At 41.9% G+C, this 19,489-nt stretch overlaps 1 protein-coding gene across 5 annotated transcripts in view; it reads right to left on the bottom strand.

Annotated features, from left to right (window-relative positions):
* Positions 1 to 243: 243 nt before the first annotated feature.
* STN1 (STN1, CST complex subunit) overlaps positions 244 to 19,489 on the bottom strand; it is a 50,187-nt gene continuing 30,941 nt past the window's right edge. For 4 of the 5 annotated variants that reach the window (XM_026069852.1, XM_026069855.1, XM_026069854.1 and 1 more), the window contains 3 exons: positions 13,548 to 13,670; positions 12,886 to 12,958; positions 4,753 to 9,077 (listed from right to left, as the gene is read on the bottom strand). In XM_026069852.1, coding sequence (XP_025925637.1) covers positions 8,920 to 9,077; positions 12,886 to 12,958; positions 13,548 to 13,670 — 354 coding nt within the window. In that variant the 3' untranslated portion in view covers positions 4,753 to 8,919. Of the gene's footprint in view, positions 625 to 4,752; positions 9,078 to 12,885; positions 12,959 to 13,547; positions 13,671 to 19,489 lie in introns of those variants that run through there. The other variant, XR_003254193.1, reaches the window with a different exon arrangement.

Raw genomic sequence — 19,489 nt, 5'->3', positions numbered from 1 at the left:
TACAAATGAAGTAAGTGTTGGAAGAAGTAGTCTTTCTTTGYATTTTCTTCCCTTGCATTTTCTTCCCATGGTACCTCTAAGTATATATATGGACATCGAGTCCTCTGTACTAACAGATTTAGAGTCTCCACTAAGTCCGTTTCAAGCTTCAATTTCCTTGTTCATTGTTTTTACTCATTCAACCCCTTCTGAAACCGAACAGTAATTTTGTTTGCTTGCACAACCCCTGGAGAAGGTAGTAGAGTTTAACTTCCAATATCCAAACTAGAGCATTTGACAGGTAGACTGTGAATTGTAAAAATGTATAGATAAAACCTTACAAAAAGTTGGTCATAGAGCTGCAGTTGTACCACAGATGACAAAAGCACAAGCTCAACACCATAAAGAAAAATCTGTAACACAACTCCTGCCACTCAGCAGTGGAGTGCATTAAATTATTTTTTTTCTTTTAAGTTACCTTCATGCAAAAGCAAAGTGCATTCCCCAACACGCAAAGGTTTCTTTAGGAGGAGCGCTTTGGGACCTCCTCAGAGCAACGTCATCCCATGGGCAGATACAAGTAGGTTTTTTTTTTTTTCTTTGGTCATCCCCAGGTTAGACTTTGCTAGGCACTGATGGTGATATCTGGAAAACCAAATACCGTGTAGGATGTTTATTGCTTGGAAAAAAGAATGAGATAATCCAAAACCAGAGAGCTTCTCATGGAAAGCAGAGCTGTAGTTTCTCTAGCAGGGCCTGCTGTAGGCGTGCTTTTCAGCTTGGAGCAGTGCCGCTGCCTGATACACTATCCAGTTAATTCCAGTCATTTATTTGGATCCATCCCACAAGCATGTGTTAAGCCATGGCCACATGCAGCACCAGGGATGAAACCCAGAAGACCATTTCACTAACGAGAGTCTTTCTCAGCCCCTGGTAAAGTGGCTCTTTTCCTCTGCAGGCGGGTCACTAAAAGGCAGCCGAACACACACAGAGCACCCATGAGACAAGGGCAGCTGCTCCCTTTAGGACAATTTCCTTTAGTTAGTGATACAGYGTCCAGGCAAGAAAATATCCCGAGTCTGAACAATCTACCCTTTAAGGTTTACATTTAAAGCGCCGAGCTTCAGGTTGCGTTCACAGCAGCATCTTCAAAGCTCTAATACTCCTAAAGAAAGAGCATTTCTGCATTCTTGCCTTCCCAAAAGCAGGAGACACCCTTGCTAGGCACACCAAAGTTGTAGCATGTCTTTACAGAAAAGATCCCAAGCACACATCATTATAGACAGCAGCAAAAGTATGGTCACAATTTGCCTTCCAGAAAACTACCAAGCATTACTTGACCTCCAGAAACATTACATTGTCCTGGAAATGTTGATCCTCAAAGATACTTTGGTGGCCAACTCTTATTTAACATCTAACTGTGAGCATCTGGACCAGTCCTTTAAAAAAGACAAAATACCCTGCAGAACAGAGGAACTGTTAAAGGACAGTATGAGGAAGAACATATAAATTACATTGTTGTATATATAAATCTGTCCATGTGTTTATGATAAATGTTCTTTTACTCAAATTTTTTTCCTGCCCTCATTTCCTCCCCTGCTTTCCAATTGCAGAAAATACAAAAGTACAAGTCCTTGCTTTCATTATATGCTACACCTGCTGCCTGTAATGAAACAGATGTCTGGAGCATCATTAGCCAATTATTTCTTAGCTTTTGTCAACGGGCCTAATTTCAAACATCTTTTTGTTAAATCCTCCTCTCTCTGCTTCCTCTGTATTTCTCATCCTTTCCTGCATTCAGAGTTCCAACAAAAACTCCTCTCTATATCAGTTTGCTCCTGTTATGTTTGTCCTGGATCACTGAACTCGCAGAAGAACAAAGAGAGGGATTATAACTACTTTGAAGCAGGAATTAAGTTTAAGAGACATTGGGGGCGGGGGGGAAGACAAGGTGAGGGAAGAAAATAAGACAACATGAGTCAGCAGTGGAGACTGACAACACTAGCTGGCTTTTTATGGTTCAGGATTTTGTGGACATTACAGCAAAGGAGCGTTTTAAATGCATGCAAGGACAGCTCCTACGCTCTCAATGTGAATGACATTTTCGACAACAGGAGAAAAGCCCGATTCCAAGCACCCTCTTCATTTCCCTGACACCTTGCATACCTGGCCAAGAAAAGCACACTTGAGAAGCAAGTAGGCCTGTAAGGCATGGATGACTATTGTTGAGGGAGGCATTGGAGGGAACTGATTTCTCCCTCTTATTTCCAAATATCACCTTAATATTTGGAAGAAGTCTCTACTATGGGAGAAACTGTGAACTTCCCAGGCCAGCAACAGACTTCAGCACACGCTTCAGTTAATCACATTGGCTGTTACGCAGTGAYGTATATTTGTGGGTTATCTTACCTTGTCCACAGCAGAGGTGGGAAGACTTTCCTCTCTTTTATCATGGGGCAATTAAAAAACAAAAATGAACAAAGAACTATATGTCTCCGTCTAAATATTCTGTGCACCCAGTGGCTTAGCTCCAGCCATTCCTCCAGTTTTCAAGCAAGAAAAGGAGAAGCTCTGGCCCTTACATGCTAGCAGATCCACAGCTTGCTCATCCCCGGCTAGGCTGGCAGAGAGCTCCGGTTCYAGCTGGTAGGAAAGGAGGGTTCATTCTTCCAATCAATAACAAAAAGCAAGCTGAAACAAGAGCTCTAGGACGTGTTGTGCCAGGTTAATTGGCACCACACYGTTCAGTGGTTCAGCATTTGCTGAAAATCATTCCTTTAGGTTATTTCTTTCACTAGTAAATTCCTGGCTATAATATGTTCAGGCAATCTTGTTAATCTGGGCTGGTTTCAACTTGTAAATTACTGTGACTAGATTATTATAGTCCCAATTGCACATTTAAAAGATATTATTGGGGAGGGGTTGGCATCCCTAACAATCAGTTTCTCAACTCTGTACGTAGATGCTATACCTTTACCAGATTTTACTAGTTTGATTCACAGTTTCCCCCCATCCATGTCTGCCTTGGGGTGAACTCCACTAGGAAACTTCAGCAGAAACAGTCCAGTCATTTCTCAAAACAGCATTGCAGAAGAAGTAGTTCTTATGGCAATAAAACATACAAAAGCAGGTTTCTTGGGGCTGTCTTGTGCATGGTTTCTCTACTGGTGTATGACTGAGTTTGTTCTTTTCCTTCAGTAGGGGCAGTAATTTGGGCCTCCCTCATCTACCAGTGCATCTGTTCTCTGGAAGCACGTAGGACCGTAATATCTCAGGCTTCTTGGCCACTTGTAACACAACTGGCCAACAAAGTCGCTTGCGATGGTGGGATGGAGGAGGTTCACAAATGCCCAGACACAAAGTATAATCACATCAATGTAATTTTCTTACAAAATCAGGCTGAAAGTAGACACACTAACTAGTAGACAAACTAAAAGTCCACAGCAACCAGCAACTTTACTGATCCTGTCTGTGATAAAATCCAAGCATGGACTTGAAAGTGGCAGGGAGAGGCAGATGGCTTCTGTTAAGGGTGTGGCTTGTGCTTGCTCAGGTTTTGGCAAGATACAAGTATTTGAATTTTTAATTTCACACTTGGACACCTGCTAGAACCCTGCACCTAGGAGTCTTTGAGGGTCCTGGGGGGCAAGGCTGTGGGAGAAGTGCTATTTTCCTCGAAATTGCARCTCTTTCCTGCTGCCCTCCTCCTACATGGTGAGGAGGGCTCTAGACCCAAGAGGATGATATCTGCCTCTCCTGGAGCCCCCGCAAGGAGCAAAGCATGGCCTGCTGGAAGCTGAACAGACTGTGAACAATGCCGGGTCAGCGAGGCAGGGGTCRTAAATAGAAATAAGGAGCAGGGACAAGACAGTATCAGAGGCTGGCAAGGATATTTGAGCTAAGAAAGAGAAAGGGAGCGAAGCAGAGAGGGAGGAGGTTTGACCAGAATCTGTGGTACAGGGATGAACCGTGTGACTAAAATGGAGGGTCTGAAAAATGACAATTACAGGGGAGAGAGTATAGAGTAGAAATAGGTGAAAGAAAATGGCAGGGGGAAGACARGGCATAACACTGGGAATTAAACCCCAGATTCCCAACTCAGCATTTCCTTGCTGCCAACAAACATCCACAAAAATTTTTCTATAACGCCGGGGCAACTAGAAGATGGTAACCAATTACTGTTATAACTATTCCTTTATCTCACATGGCTGAACTTTTATTTGCCCACTAGCCTCCAGGGTTGGGGAGGGAGGGTGGAGACCCGACTGAAAGACAGTGAAGAAGAACATAGCCCCACACTGACAGGAAGTTTCAAAATTCAGGTTGCCCCTGAGATCTGAACTTGCGCCCTTTCCATTTAGAGGTAAGTATAAAGATACAATTTCTGCTAGGCATATCTTTTCCCCACAGGACTGCTTACTCCCAAAGTAAACCGAACAGCAATTCCTTAACAAGCAGGTTTCCAATACTTTGTCTCATAATTATCCGGTGGCTCCATGCCTTACAAGCTACTCATTGATTAATTCCCATCCTAAATAATAAATTAGCAACTTCTTCTATTTATGGTGTTCTTCTTTGGAATAAACAAGCATGAACAGATCCACAGAAGGGACAGCTTAAGGTCACATAGCCAAACTTAAACTTTTTCCATTTACTACCTTAACAAAAAAACTTCATTTTTCAGGTAGTCTGTGTAATACACATACCCTCAAGGATACAGACACACAGTTCAAAGATCTGAGAACACAAACACGCAGAAATCATTGATCTGGATTTCTGTTTTTAAGAAATCATTATTTGTATTAGAGGTTTCCTGAGACCTTAAGAGGGAATAGGGCCTTGGGAAAAATATTTTGTACAAATAAAGACCAGGAGATGATCATTGCCTCGAAGAACCTGGAGTCCAAAACAACCAGACAGGCAAAGCAATATGTATGGAAGGAAGAGCAGAGAAAGATAAAGCGAAAGCAGAGAAAGGTACCAGTGGAAGCAGAACTAAGTCCTGTTGCAGCATCTATCCATTCAGCTGTTCCCACACAGCCACGGAGTTCTTCTCTAACAGCTCCCACGGACAGACCTCAAGAGCTTTTAATGATAAATGTTAACAAAAATTGGGAGTTACACCCTACAAGGAACTGCATTATCCTCAATTTACAAAAGAGGGAAACTGAGGCATGAAGCAGCCTCCTCCCTTCTCCCACTTGAGCAGAGCCACAGGGACTGAGGGGAGAGTTGTTCTTSCCTTTGTTTCCTTTCCAGAAAAGCAAACACCTTACATTTTGCTAAAACAGAATATTAAGATCCTTTAGTAATTTTTATTCTCAAGCACTGCATTTCTATGGAAACGGACCTTTTAAAGATAATGTAAAAATGCTGACTGCTTTAAAAACTCCATTTACTTACCTTACTTGCCTTTTACTGCCATAACTGTTTCTATGGAAACCAGAACTGGCCATATAGCAGTCCTGCAACATGAATTCTCACTTGTCAATTTTACATTGAAGTGCTACCTTCAAAGTCCTTTTATAAACCCGTAATGATTGTGTTGCTCTAAGAGTTTTTAAATTAAACAAAACTAGAATGTGTGCTTTCACTAAATGCTCCACACAATATTTTGTAGGTGTGGTCTCAGTCTAAGAATTTTAACAGTGTGCATGATATGACTCTTTTGGTTAAGGATATGATCTTTAAACAGAGAGACAGTTTATTAGCAGTAAAAGCCCTAGTGTGTGTAGTTAGACTTACATAAAGGTGACTTATACCAACATGGGTATGTCTAGACTGCTGTCACAGAAGCATACTGTAGAGATACTGAGTAAATGGGTAAATCAAGCTACTTACTGTGCTCTGTGCTCTCACAGCTAGCTGGCCTACTTCTGCGCAGGCATGTGCACGTGGTATTCCCTGYAGGTACAAGAAGGGGAACGCACTAGACCAGAGCAAGTGTTAGTCTGTGCTGGGTGGCTACTGTGGAAAAAATAAAGCATGCACATTTCAGGCACGACTATTCCATACTGTTACACAGAATTAGAATTAGCGTAGCTCAAATCTAGGCTCCTCCATTAATTTTACCTTAACCTTCCATGCACATAAAAACTGTAGGTTCCCTTGTATTCATTAACATTGTTTCCCTAAGGTAATTCAAGTGAGAAAAATCTTCTTTTCATGCTCCTGGGGAACAATCTCCAACAGGAAGCACCCTTCATCACAACACCCTCGCGTTGCCAGCATGGACCAGCTTAAACAACTTCCAAGGACAGGTTCTTTCCAGAGTGACTTATCTGTCTTTTCTGAGAAGAGATCCTCCCATCTCATCTCTGGGGCTTTTCAGTTGATCGAGACTTTTAAATTGCAACAGAAGCAGGGAACTATTACAGAGACACAAGCACACATTGTGTCTTTGCACCATCCTCCACTGCTTAGAAAATAGGTAGCCAGGAGTTTTAGACACACTTTACACATAGATCTAAAGAGCAGAAAGTGCAGAGTCTAAGTTGGAGGCAACTGAACACATCAGATGCTGCATGCATAACTGTATGAGCTGCAAGGGACCAAGATGTAATCCTATTTTGGTATGATTCTGTTACAAATTATTTTAAAGAGACCCCAAAGAGCAATACAATCTCAAGGCTATCTTTCCCTCCAAGGCTCAGCTGCACAGAGTTCCTCCCAAGAACTCATCCAGCCCACACACTTGGCTGCTAACCCCAGGAGAACCAGGGCCTTCCTCTCTTCTAAGCTCAGAGAGAAGGAGATCACCTTTCTCAGGGAGCCTGCAGTATTCATTTAACCCTTTCGCAGTAAAACCAACTTCTGCTAATAGAGCAGGACCTTTCAAAAAAACAGCCAGGTCAGTATCTTAAGTTAGACATAGTCGGTTATTGGCACGTCATGCTCATCCCTGCTGTCCAAGACACCTCATACTTTCCCTTTGGACTATCCCCAAACTTACATCATGTAGGCCCCTTGTCCATAACCAAGTGGTAACGCATGGTTAACTCTTGGAATGAGTCTGAATCTTAAAATGGGAATCGATATCCCAAACTTCTCCCACGGGTAACCTTTGTTTTAAAGCATCACTTCAAACTGATCAGTATCAGAACAGGAATCTGAAAGGAAATATCCCTTGTGGCAGTATGACTAGCCAGATCTTTTTGTAGCCATAATTTATAGTTCCCTGCCTCGCCACTCAGAACATGGGCTTCCTTCTCTGCTTTCCAGAGACATTCATAGAAAAAGAAAGTCTTCTACAATGCTTTTTTAATCCCCATCTCCTCTGTCTATAGAAGAATAGACGGTATTTAACTCCAAATGCGGCAGTAATGCTAGAAACAGTGGCAGTCTGCAGGGAGACCAACCTGAGCCCTGCAGCAAGTAGAGAAATTAAAGTGAAATAATGACTCATACATAGTTTTACACTATGGACAAATGCACCATCTCTTTAAGGCTGGAGTTTTCCACAGGCCTCTGAATGCAAATGCCAAATACTTCGTCATGCCTTTCTCTTAGCCTATATCTCACTGCAGCCATGCCTTGGAATGAGGCATATAATATAACATCAAACCAGAGACCTGGCACACATGGGGCTACTCACTGGCTTTCCTCATGCGTATGGTTTATTTTTACCTGCTATGTCAATCCTTATAGGGCTTTACCACTAGGTCTGCCTCCTGGGAGTCTGCTGTTTCAACGGTTCTGGGGAAGGAGCAGAGTAGAGAGGAAGGATACATTCAATCCTTTCTACTCTTTTCAAGTGAAAGGTATCACCTTCCCACCATTAATTAAACAGATTACTTAGACAAGACCCTGCAGCAGTGAGGCCTGTAAGCATAAATACTGAACAGCTCCAGGCTTTGAACTGTGGCACATAAGAGAGTTCTCATTAATCCTGCATGTCCTGCATGGTAACCTTCTTTAAGGCCAATGTTCTTTCATCAGTGTCTTTCACCAGGCGCTGTGTTCCCCTGCAAGCACCGATATGGATAGTATTTTTCCCAAAGGTGACAAGGAAAGAGAAGAGACAAAAGACAACAGGGAACACTGAGATTACAGTGGGTCTTGCTGACTTTGGTATTTTCTTTTCATAACATCAGATCTATGGCTCACCATTTGTGATGTAGGAAGCAATTTAAAAATAAACAGCAAAACAATGGCTGATTTGTGAGACTTCTGGTCTGAACAGAACCCACAACAACATGCATCAGTAGTGCACACTGTAGCTAGGGGAATCCAAACATGYTTTACAAGCAGTGGGCGAACTGTAGGATGGGGAAGGGATGCATTCCTGAATATTACTTTTCTGAAGAAAGTGGGGGCTGCTTTAGTAGTGGGATTGCTGTGCACATTCAGGAARACATACAGACATATATGCTATGCCAACATTGCCAGGAAGGACAGGCAAACCTTTCTGATTGTTTGCTTCCATGTAGTTCTCCAGTTGTTATTAAGCATATATAAAAGAAAGATCCACAGATATTACCATATGGAAAGATCACAAGATCAGTCTTTAAGCCAGCAAGACAAGTTCTGACGTGACCACTGCTGCAAACAGTGCTCTTTAGTACTGACTTCTCTTTAGGGCTAATTGGATGTAAATGTGGGAGGGCCATGTCACACCTTACTGCTAGTCAGGGAATAACATACACRCAGGGAAGCAGCCCAGCTTTTTTTCCAGCTCCCCTGCTGGACTGAGATGTCCAGGATCAGTTTGATACAACTTTCTAGGAACAGAAGTCAGCAAGAATTTTAAGACAAAGTATTTGGACAACTCCTCTCAGGAGTTGGACAAAAACAGCCTTTGCAGAATCAGGATGCTATTCTTTACATCTAGATCGTATTAGGTAATAGCAGCTTTTCAGTGTCAGAGTTCCGTCTCAACCACTCCTTCTTCCCTACTTTACCCTGAACGSCCCAGGAGCTAATGTATCTCATCTTCCTTCTTTAAAAGGCCATATAGTATCCTTCCATAGTGCTGACAACATCGCTGTTACTCTCCAGMAGTTCCAAGACACGGTGCATCACCGCTTCAGCCAGATAGGGGTTGTAGCTCTGCCGAACACAGCTCAGGACGTGAAGGAAGTGGCAGCCTTTTTCAGCATCTGCAGAAACRAAGGAAAATGCAGCCAGGCATGGAGGAAAGACCTCAGTAGCTAACTGCCCCCTATTAACTATTGTAATCCAGATTAGTCATGAACAAACTACAGCTATCAGAGATGAAGAATACCCAGGTACTAAAGCAGATCCCCTAGGTACTAAGCAGAGATACATGTATTCAGAGGGAAGAGATCCACTCTGCGTTCACAGTTCTCCAATTATYAAATGCTCCCACTGACCTTGCTAAGAAGTGCCAAGGTTGTAACCCYAGCCACGAGCATGAATGATCACCTGTCTTGCAAACTCCAGTATGCAGGGCTCATACCGTACAGCCTGATGATGAGGATAAYGACTTAAGGACTTAAGTGACCCCCATTGTCCAGCTACTACAAACCATCCAGTTGCTGCATCTGCAGTTTATTCAGAACAGAAGAAACCATGTGAAATCCTTTTGCCTATATCTAACTTCAAAAATGTCTAGAACACAAGGGAGGCCCATGGCCAGACGTGACTGCTTGCCCAATGCTGGCATCTTGTGGCATAACTGTTACAGTGCAACTTCCATCCACTTAGCAATGCAAGCCCTTCCCTGTGCTGTAGACTGTTCAGGCAGTTACTGGAGTAGAAGGTCACAGAACTTCAGTATTAAATTTTATCTCTTTTTAAGAGGAATGAACCCTGAAAATATACAAGAGAACAAAAATGTAAAAATAATCCCCTTTCCTAGAGGGCAAGGCAGAGACAGASATCCTTAAAGGCTGCAGTACTACATGTGGCTGCTTTATGCTCCCCTTTGTTTGGGTGGCTGCCTGGTGGAGCCATTAGCTGAGGCATAACTGGCCCTGTCAACATTTTCCCCAACAGCCCCTGCAAACCCACTCATCACCATTAGCAGGCTCCCAGCCTCCCTCAAGTGCTGAACTCTACAAGAGAGATTTCTCCCTCCTCCATGCCTAATAATGGAAAGCTAGCATGAATGAGGCGTGTTAGCACAAACAACTTTCCCCTTCCATCCATCCAGATGATAAAAGGGAACTTTGATATGGGTACTGAGATATCTGCATGAAAGTCTGGGGCCAGGGGGGTTCTACATCCTTTGTTTTTGCCACTTTTGTTTMATTTTAGCAAATTCCTGTGCCCAAAACAGCCCTAGAAGCTTCTGAGAAAAGTCACTGGTAGAGATGCAGAGGCACTAAGAGTTGGCAAGTACACAGTTCAGGAGAAACTAGGCTGTGATTCAGRCAAAGAATTTCTTTTCTGTATTTCTTTTGATAGTCCATGGTATAATGTAATGAAAGATCTTAGTGGCTGGTAGCCAAAAAGGAACCCACCATCCTAGAACGGTTGAGTGCTGAGAACAGAACACTGTGGCTACCTGATGTTAACAACTGTTGTTGCAAACAAAGCRGGTAGCTGCATTTTGCATTAGTCACAGGTTTGTTACAAGAAGGTCAGAGTACCCATCCCTGATCTATAGTAACTTAGCTTAAGTCACGATGAATTAAATCACAGTGACTCAAGCGTTACCCAAAAACAGAATACATAGCCTTTTCCCAGATGCTGGCAGAAAATGGCATTTTGGAGCAGCTGAAGGTATCTGGGTGTGTACAATCACTAAGCAGCCCAGAAACACTCCTAGGCTACTCCTAGAAACACCCAACTGACTTTGAGGGAACATACTCCCTGCAGTGGAAGATATTAAAATGACGCAGTCCTAAAAACATCCTTCTTTTTGACATACTGGGATTTAGATCCTGTCTATCTCCTGAGGCAAGCCAGGCTCTGATTAATTGTCTTGCCTGACTACCAACATCAGGTGAGACAGAGTTATACAGTCATGGGCACCTGGCACAAGTGTACGTTTTGGACATGTTAAATGTAACTTTAAATGGCTGTTTTTATTGTCTCTACTATTAGCCTCATCTGAGCCTAGAAACAGAGTCAATATGACAAGAAAAGAAAGAAGACTGGATTAAGTCTACCGTTTTGCAGTTCAGTCTGGAATCAAATTGCACCGTCATCCCTTTCCAGCTGTCTCAAGCCTCTAGATAGACCCAGAATGGCCTCCCATAAGGGGCATTTAAGATCAGCTTATTTGAAATACARTTGGAACCATGGGCTAGGATTGTCATGTAGGCATATCACAGATCAGGTTTTGTGGAGCTTTGACTAGTCACATTGAAAATTTATTTTTTATTTGTACAATAATTCCAGGCAGCTGGGCTGGGTCTGAGAATGTGTCACAACTGAAGTGATGGGGTGAGGCACTGCCTTGAAAACTGGCAGAGAAGTAGCTGATGGGACAGAAGAGTTTGGTTTTATCATAAACCAGTCTTCCTGTCATGGAAGATTAATACTGYTCTTGATGGAAAATGGGTAAGAATTTATTGCAACAAACAAGCAAAAGCTCTTGATGTATTAGCACGTTCACATTTTCTCACTAAGAGCCTGCTCACTAGCCAAGGCCAAGCAGCTGGTTAATATTGCCACCTGACCACCAGAGGGGGTTCAACAGTTAGACTAGAGCTCTGCTCTAGCATTCAGTGACAATAAAAAGTCCTGTCGATTTTGACTGAAGTCTTTGGGGTTTTCTCCCTCCCTCCTTCCGATTTGATCTTTCACCAAATTTCAACCTTTCCAGACAATGACATCAAAATCTTTTATTATCAGCAACCAGAACACTGAAACAGTCTTCCTGAAAGCCAGCAGAGAAAGAGAGACTGACCTGGAAATTGTGCTCTTTACAGCTAGTAACTGTATGTAGACGGAAAGCTTCACAGAGAACAAGGGGCTCTGTAAAGCAGTTGCTATTCTTTCCCTGTTCAGTAGGAAAAGTATGGCTTTGAGGACTCTGGACTCTGCAAAGTCATTTCTGTGACTCTCTCAGTTCTTAATTTTTCTCTGCCATAACTCCTTCCATTGACTGGAAGGACTTCCCAACGTCTCATGAAGCACTAAGAGGACTTCAGCAGTGTGGTAATACTATAATATTATAGTATAAGGATATAAGCAGATTTAAGATTTTATGCCTTGTATTCTAGGCAGTCATTTATTCTGTACTATAGTGCATTCTACCCCACAAATAGCTGCATTCCAGCAGCAAGCAAGTGATCCCTGCTGTCATATTCTGCCCAGTGAATTGAACGAAACTCTGTAGCACTTTATGAGTGTAATTAGTAGACGTCCAAGTCAAGCACAAGTTATCACTATGGCAATAAAACACAATGCACAYAAGGGACAGGGATAATTTGGAAGCCATATAAGGTATATGTCTTTCATATAGACTGAAAATCCCTACTTGTACAGAACAACTACCTGAGCTGTATGGTCAGTTAAAACCTACAGAGAATATCTTAYTGACATAAAATTTATTGTTGACTTAATGGAGACAGGGATTTCACCTTTCTATACTGTCACTTCTGTGACAATTCCCCTGTAGAAACTGAGCTAGCAAGGTTTGCTGTTTATCCACAGTGCAAAGCAACAGCTGCCAGGTGCTGATCTACACTTCATTACRTTTGGTTCTTCCCAAAATCTAAGTATTCCCAAAAGATGTAGATCCAAGATAATGGCTGCTCATTTCAGATCTGAGACATCTGTCTTCCTGCTGGGTATGCCTCCTACCCCTCTTCTCACGCTCACAGGAAGATGCTCCTGCACTCCTGCTTTTAGCTACACTGATCAGCTACACCAGCAACTTAGCCCTGAGTTCAGGGGGAAGGACAAGAATTGCGTCTAATCCAGGAGCAGGAGGAGATACTGTCATGAATGKCAGCATCAGCTCATCAGGGACCTGATCACGCTGCTACTTACGCCTGGGCTTTCGACAGTCTTCCTTAATCACATCAAGGGTCACTTTAAGCAGCTCCTTATCGTGGTCAGTCACCTGGAAGAAACAAAAGAAAATGGCAATTTATAGCAGTCTATTTTACACTAGACAGCAGGGCTGTTAAAAAGGAATCTGAAGCCATGGTATATTTTAAACTAACACTGTCATAACTACAGTCTGCAAGCTGCCTCCAAGATTAATAATGGATGTTAAATCTTCAGTTATTTTTAGCAACTTTAGCAGCACTCATGAGTTAGGTGAAGAACCTGATACATAAGAATTGATCCCAAAGGAGGGTGACTGACTCAGTAGAACACCAAGTTTCAGCCTACCCCTGATAAAAAGAACTGTCCCAAGTCCCAGACTTCAGTGTACCCTGCTGTGTCAGTGCACAGTTTGGCAACTCAGTGAACACAGGCTGTGCCTGGAATAGCAGCAGTGATGGAGACTGGTGTTGAATTACACAAAAAACAACTCAGTGGATGATGCAGCAGTAAAAGTGAAGAAAGCAGCAGATAAGCCTTCTGAATAAGCATATAGCATCTGGAGGCCCAGCTTCCCCTTCTGAAATGTTTCTACTGTTTCTAAGWCCATGAAATATAGTCATACCACAGAACAGGTTTGCAATCACAGCTCAATTCCTTACATGGTATAAGTCCTTGGAGCTACTGGGTTTCTGGAAAACCACCCCTTTTTCTTGTAGCATCCTTACTGCTTCCTTAAAAACACTGTGAATCCGTTTGGAGCTCAGGTCACTTTTTGAATCCACCTGCATGGGAAAAAAGGAATGAATTAGGTGGTGAGAAATCTCAGCCCTACTAGAGTTGACAGCAAAAACTCCAGTTGGTTGCAAGAGGGAGAGGAATTCAGGTGATTTTATTAAAACATTTTTCCTCATTTAATAATTCATAAATCATATCTGTTATATACAACCTAACCAACATCTCAGGCTTTAAAGAAAAACCAGAAGCTTGTTGTTCCTTAACAACAGCAAGATCTCCTAACTGCCTTCTTTGTATAGASCCACTACTTGATTAAGTACTGAGAACCCTCTTTTGGAATAGGCTTGTACAGGGGATATGGGAGGAAGATAGGAAAATCAGTGCTTTGTAAGATGACATTCAAGAGGAATCCAAGTGCTGGGGACTGGATCTCGATCTCTTGATTTGAAACTGAGGCACYGTTCAAGGAAAGAAGGGAACTGGTAAGAACATTTTGGATAAGAACAATGTTTATTTTCTGTCTCCCATTTCACTCACATTCTGGTCATGCTCTCAAGAATGTCTCCATAGTGGAAAGGAAAAGGCAAAGGATAAAGAGCACACAAGAAATGAAGAGAGGTATACAAGAAGATCCTTGGGAGAAGGTAATAGCAAAACAAAGGAACAAGCTTTGAGGGCAGGTGGGAAGCAAGAGCCTCTTGCGGAAGAACAGTGTGTCTGAAAGTCCAGAACCAAGAAGGGGATTTAGAACAAAGGGTTCTGTGTTTGGGACACAGCTAACAGTAAGAAGGAAGGAAGGAGAGAAGAAAAAAAAAAAAAGCTGGGTTTGTTTGAAAGTAGAGCAGAGCTAAGAATGTAGCAGAATGTAGTGGAATGACAGCTAGTGAAGTGGAAGGAAATAAAGGCTCAGCTGTGGAGAGGAGAACGTATAGTAGATAAGAGCAAGACCATGACCTACTCTTTAAAAATCTCTCTCTGTCCTATGTCCTTCAGCCTCCATTTATATATGCAGACYGCTTCAATTCCCCAATTGTTGCTTCCTCATCTATTGAGAGCACATTGTGCTCACTGTGGTTTTCTTTGAGAACAGAGCTGAACTGCTTCCCAGAAACCAACACATGATGGATTGAACGAGACCACACCAGAACAACCAAAGCAAGATTTGCCAAACCATTTTTTCAATCACCACCATAAATGCTCCCATCTTGTCCTGAACAAAACTATCAGACTTCACAGATCCCACCTCACTCACTAAATGCACTCACGGAAACCTTGGGAGTGAAACAGGCAAATACCATGCACCAGAATGAATTCACACGGACACTTGATAACAAACAGTCACCAAGTTAGTGATGGAAGAACATCTTTTTGCAGAACATTAATCCCATCCATTCGCAAGTCTTGAGTGAAACTCGGACTGCTTCCAAGCCCGGGAATTGACGTGCCTAACCAGGAACAGTTAAAATCGGAGATTCAGTAGGGATATTAGCTTTAGCATACCTCACAATTTTCTCTATCCCTTTTCTCCAGCTAATCCTCAGTGCTTCAACAGGCCACAGTCACATCTCTCTCTGTGTGTCCCACAACAGCTAACTATCTTTTTCCTCTCAAATTGTCAGTCACAATAATTGCCTAATATTTTAAGCTAATTAACACAGACCAATGACTATTATTCTCAGTCTTTTTTTATCCTGAAGTTATCTCCTGTTCCAGACTGAAGAAGGATAGACAGAARTTTGTTTGCCCCCATATGCACCACAACTATGTCAGTTTGGATAGTAACAGAGACTACTTCTGACTACAAACTTGACCTTACATCCTGACACCGTTCCAGTCATAGTGGTAATAACACTACCCTATTTCTCTCCATAGTGCCTCTTCTGACAAACTTTAGAAACAAACACGAAATGTAGCAGGAAGGGTTTTGTAAGTGAAAAGAGTGAATACTGGTTCTCATGGAAAAGAATGTTCTCATAGCCAGACCTAAAATGAAGAGATTTTGCCCCCATCTCAAATGCAGGCATAAAGTTTCAAGAATCTAAGAAACTGCTAGCAAAGCAACCACCTCAAGACCGATCAAATTTTAATGTGAAAGCAAACATTCAGGGGGAGAAAAAGATAAAAATATCTCCAAAGCAGCACAATAATTATTCATTTTGGCTTAACACTGAGATCCCATCAGTAAAGGGAGATAATTAAAAACAGACTCTGTGTGAACTGACACACAGCTCAGCCCGGATGGATATTGAAACAGAATCACTAAGAACATACGCCAAGAGATTGACAGAGAGAAGGCAGAAAGGCAGGCTTGGGAGCGAGAAAATAAGTAAGCAGCTGCTACATATCAGCACCCTCTCAGACACACTGCAGAGTCCATAGGAAGAGGCTCCACAGCAGAAGGACTGCTCCCAAGGAACAGATGAGGGCTCCTGTCCTCTTCAGGGGCTTTGATTTTATCGTGCAATGATGGGAAAAGTGCTCCAGAGCATGCTCTCTCCTCTCCATCCCACTGGGCAGAGCAACAGTTCAGGAGTTTCTTCGTAAACACATTCTAAAATTATTTAATCTGTTCTTTTGTTCTACCTAAAATACCTTCAGCCTCTTATCCCGCAACTTCCCCCAAATTTCTCTATTTCCTAAAAAACAGTAGTACTCCTCCCAAATACTTTATCACTTGCTCTTATGCTGAACCAGCTCTGATTTCTTCYGGACTTGAAATATCCCCTTAGAGCCAGTACACACTGATGCTTGTGATTTTGTCAGCTGATGGGCCTCATACTGCTTAGTGGGCTGGTACCACGCTCCCAAATATTCTCAGGTCTTTAAAACAAGACAAACTCCCTGCACAATCAATAATAGTTCAAAGAATGAAGTGATACAGGAACCAGTCTCTCCCTTCAAAAGGCTGAAAGTATGTAACCTTCAGCTCGGTATGAATCGCAACACACCCAGATGGTGTTAAAGTTTCCTAGTATCACCACACACGTGATACTACTCATGGAAATTGCCTTTTGCAATTTCTCATACAACATTTAAGCCTTGGCTTAGAGAGGTGACAGTTTTAGTAACAGTGATTACATATATATCTATGTAAAATGTATATATGTAAGGCAGCAATAGAGCTTGTTCAAGAGGCAGGAAGACAAGCACGTAGTGTCAATAATGTATAATGAAGGACACTGTGTTACACCTACAGGATAACGCACAGGCCCGCAGTAAGTCTGAATGACACTGTAAAACTCCCTGCTTTAACTATGTGTCATTGCTGACCTTGAGATAATATTCAAATCAAGAGAAGTACAAACAGCAGAGTCTGGAAAGCACAATCCAAATCATGTGTCCAAGCTAGTGACATGCACAAACTGGAATGGTGTTACTGAAACAGCACATGCTGTAGGTTTAGCATGGAGCAAGTGCATAAAAACAGCTGGTTGCAAGTCATATTTATTCCAGTTTAGAAACTGGATAGATCAAGTTCACATGTAGTTTTCTTTAAAAAGGAACCACAGCTTGCCCATCTGTCAGACCCAAATGTTTATGTCCAGTAAGTGCACTTTTTAATTTCACTAAGCATAAGATGACTTTTCCTTGATTTCTTGCTTAGAATCTTCCTTGCAGTACCCATTGCTCCAATCTCGAAAGCCATTTATTTATGGGATAAGGGAGAGGCTTGGGGACAGAGGGAGCACTGATTATGTGAAATAATGCTCCACTAGTTTTAAAGTACTAATAGATTTGTTAATTTTTGTTTATTTTATTAAAAAACCTTTCAATTCTTTTCCCTATCCTCCGTAGACTAAAAAATTAAAAGTTCCCTGGTATGCATCTGAGCAGAGGACGTGATGCGAGTTCTATCACATATATCTGCTAGAGGGAGAATTATTGCAGAGGGCCAGATGCCTATGCTACCAGGGACTCTTTAGGACTGGAATTAGGTACTGTGCTACCAGGACAGGAATGGAAGATGGGCAGGGCTCAGATGCAATGCTGAAAAGAAAGACAGAGATGCTGCCTACCTCAAGCTATCTCAGCTATCTCCTTGCATCTTCACCCCCTGCTTTACTCTGCTGCCAGTGACTCCACAGGAGCTCCTTTCCATGGAGGAAATATTCCATTGGGAGATATTCTCCCACTCTGAGGAACACTGTGCAAGTACTTTAAAAGTTGGGAAAGAGGTGAAGGGGGTGTGCACATCTCCTAGGATTACAGGGAAAGGAAGAGAGGAGCAAGAAAAGCATTTAACAGCAGCTATGCTGAAGCATTGGAATCAGAAAAAAAAACAAAAAAAAAAACCAGACCAATTATATGTCAAAATAACCCGGCCTTTCACACCCAGGAAAAGTGCAAGGAGTGAATGAGCATGTGTATTCTGGTGTGATTTATGGTTTAGTTTGGTCCACTCATCTGGCTCCTACCTTGCCAAATTGGCATGAAATATTATCATTCTGTACTACCAGCACTGTTTACCCATCTGGTTTGAGGGGGATGCAAACCAGAAAACCACAAAAGGGAAAAGAAGGGAAGAGGGAGAGAAATCAGGTTTATCACACTTTTTCTGGTGGACGAAACCAGGTACTTGACCCTTTGTGAAGACAGAGCAGCGAAACAAGGAGACGCACCTCCAGTGCATTACTAGGAGCTCACCTTAAGGCACTCAGGTCATGTGACAACTGCAGGCTCTTTCTTATGCAAAGAGATATAAGCCACTTTGCAAAGAATTAATACCAAAGGGCAATAGGGAAAACTGCAGTTTCTTAATAAGCGCCTATGTGCCCAAATTCCTGGGACATAAACTCACACCTCCGCATCAGAGTCAAGAGCAATACCTATTAATTATTATGGTAGCTCCTCAAGGCTAACAATGCCGATGCTACATTGTTTTTGTTGGGGTTTTGTGTTTTTCTGTATGTTCTTCACCAGTTCCTATTTTAAATGGCTTTGCAAGTCATTCATCATGATCTTTCTATAAATGCTGAAATTTCAGAGATGGAAGTTTCCAGTATTAGTCACAATGACCACTACTTCCTTCAATGTAAAGTGTTTACGGACTTTTTATACTGTTCCAGCTGGTTTAGAAAATACCCTGTACCATGTTTGATATTCTAATATCAAACTTTTCTGTCACAAACCAGAGTAGCTCCTGTCCTTGCTTACATCCATGATTCCTTTAAAGCAAACAAGAAAAATGCCTTTAATGAAAATAAAAGAAACAGCAATCAGGAAGCAGCTATGAGAAGCAATTCAATGAAGCCAGCAAGAATAGAGCTACTTTTCATTATTATTTTAATTCAGTTACAGGAGACTTTTCTTATCTGTTTGTTTCTTAAGAATTCAAACATCTGACGTTAACATAATACAGCACATTTAACTTCACAATGCATAGCAGAACCAGGCAGTGAAAATGACTGCCATGGATTTATTTCTCTACAGAAAATCCCCCAAAGTAAACAAGTGAGTCATACTTATAATACTCTGGTTTAATAGTTTGAGTTGCCATTGGTAACATGGTTAAAGCTGTAACTCTGTTACTTTTGCAGAAATTTACCACTTCACAACAGTTGAGAATCTGGCTTGCAAATTATCAAAACAACACAGAGTAATATAAAACCATGTTACAAAATGGCCTTTGTTCTAGAACCCATTCTAAAGTTACTCAAGACAATGCTATCTTATTGGAAAGCTTATTTCTTAACAGTTCTTTTACATGCAATTCTGATTTCAATTAAATCTTACCTTCTGTTCCTTACAATCATGGCTTTTCACAACTAGGGATGTCCGACCAGAGAAATGTGTAACATGGAGCAGTTGTTCATCCACTTATTATAATTTCCATTCTAAAGTCACATCTATATTAATATACTGAGCT

This window comes from Apteryx rowi, unplaced genomic scaffold (assembly GCF_003343035.1).
Source record: "Apteryx rowi isolate R43461 unplaced genomic scaffold, aptRow1 scaffold_3, whole genome shotgun sequence".
Taxonomy (NCBI): domain Eukaryota; kingdom Metazoa; phylum Chordata; class Aves; order Apterygiformes; family Apterygidae; genus Apteryx; species Apteryx rowi.
Note: the sequence above shows the minus strand (reverse complement) of the source record. Positions and strands in the feature narration are given on the sequence as shown.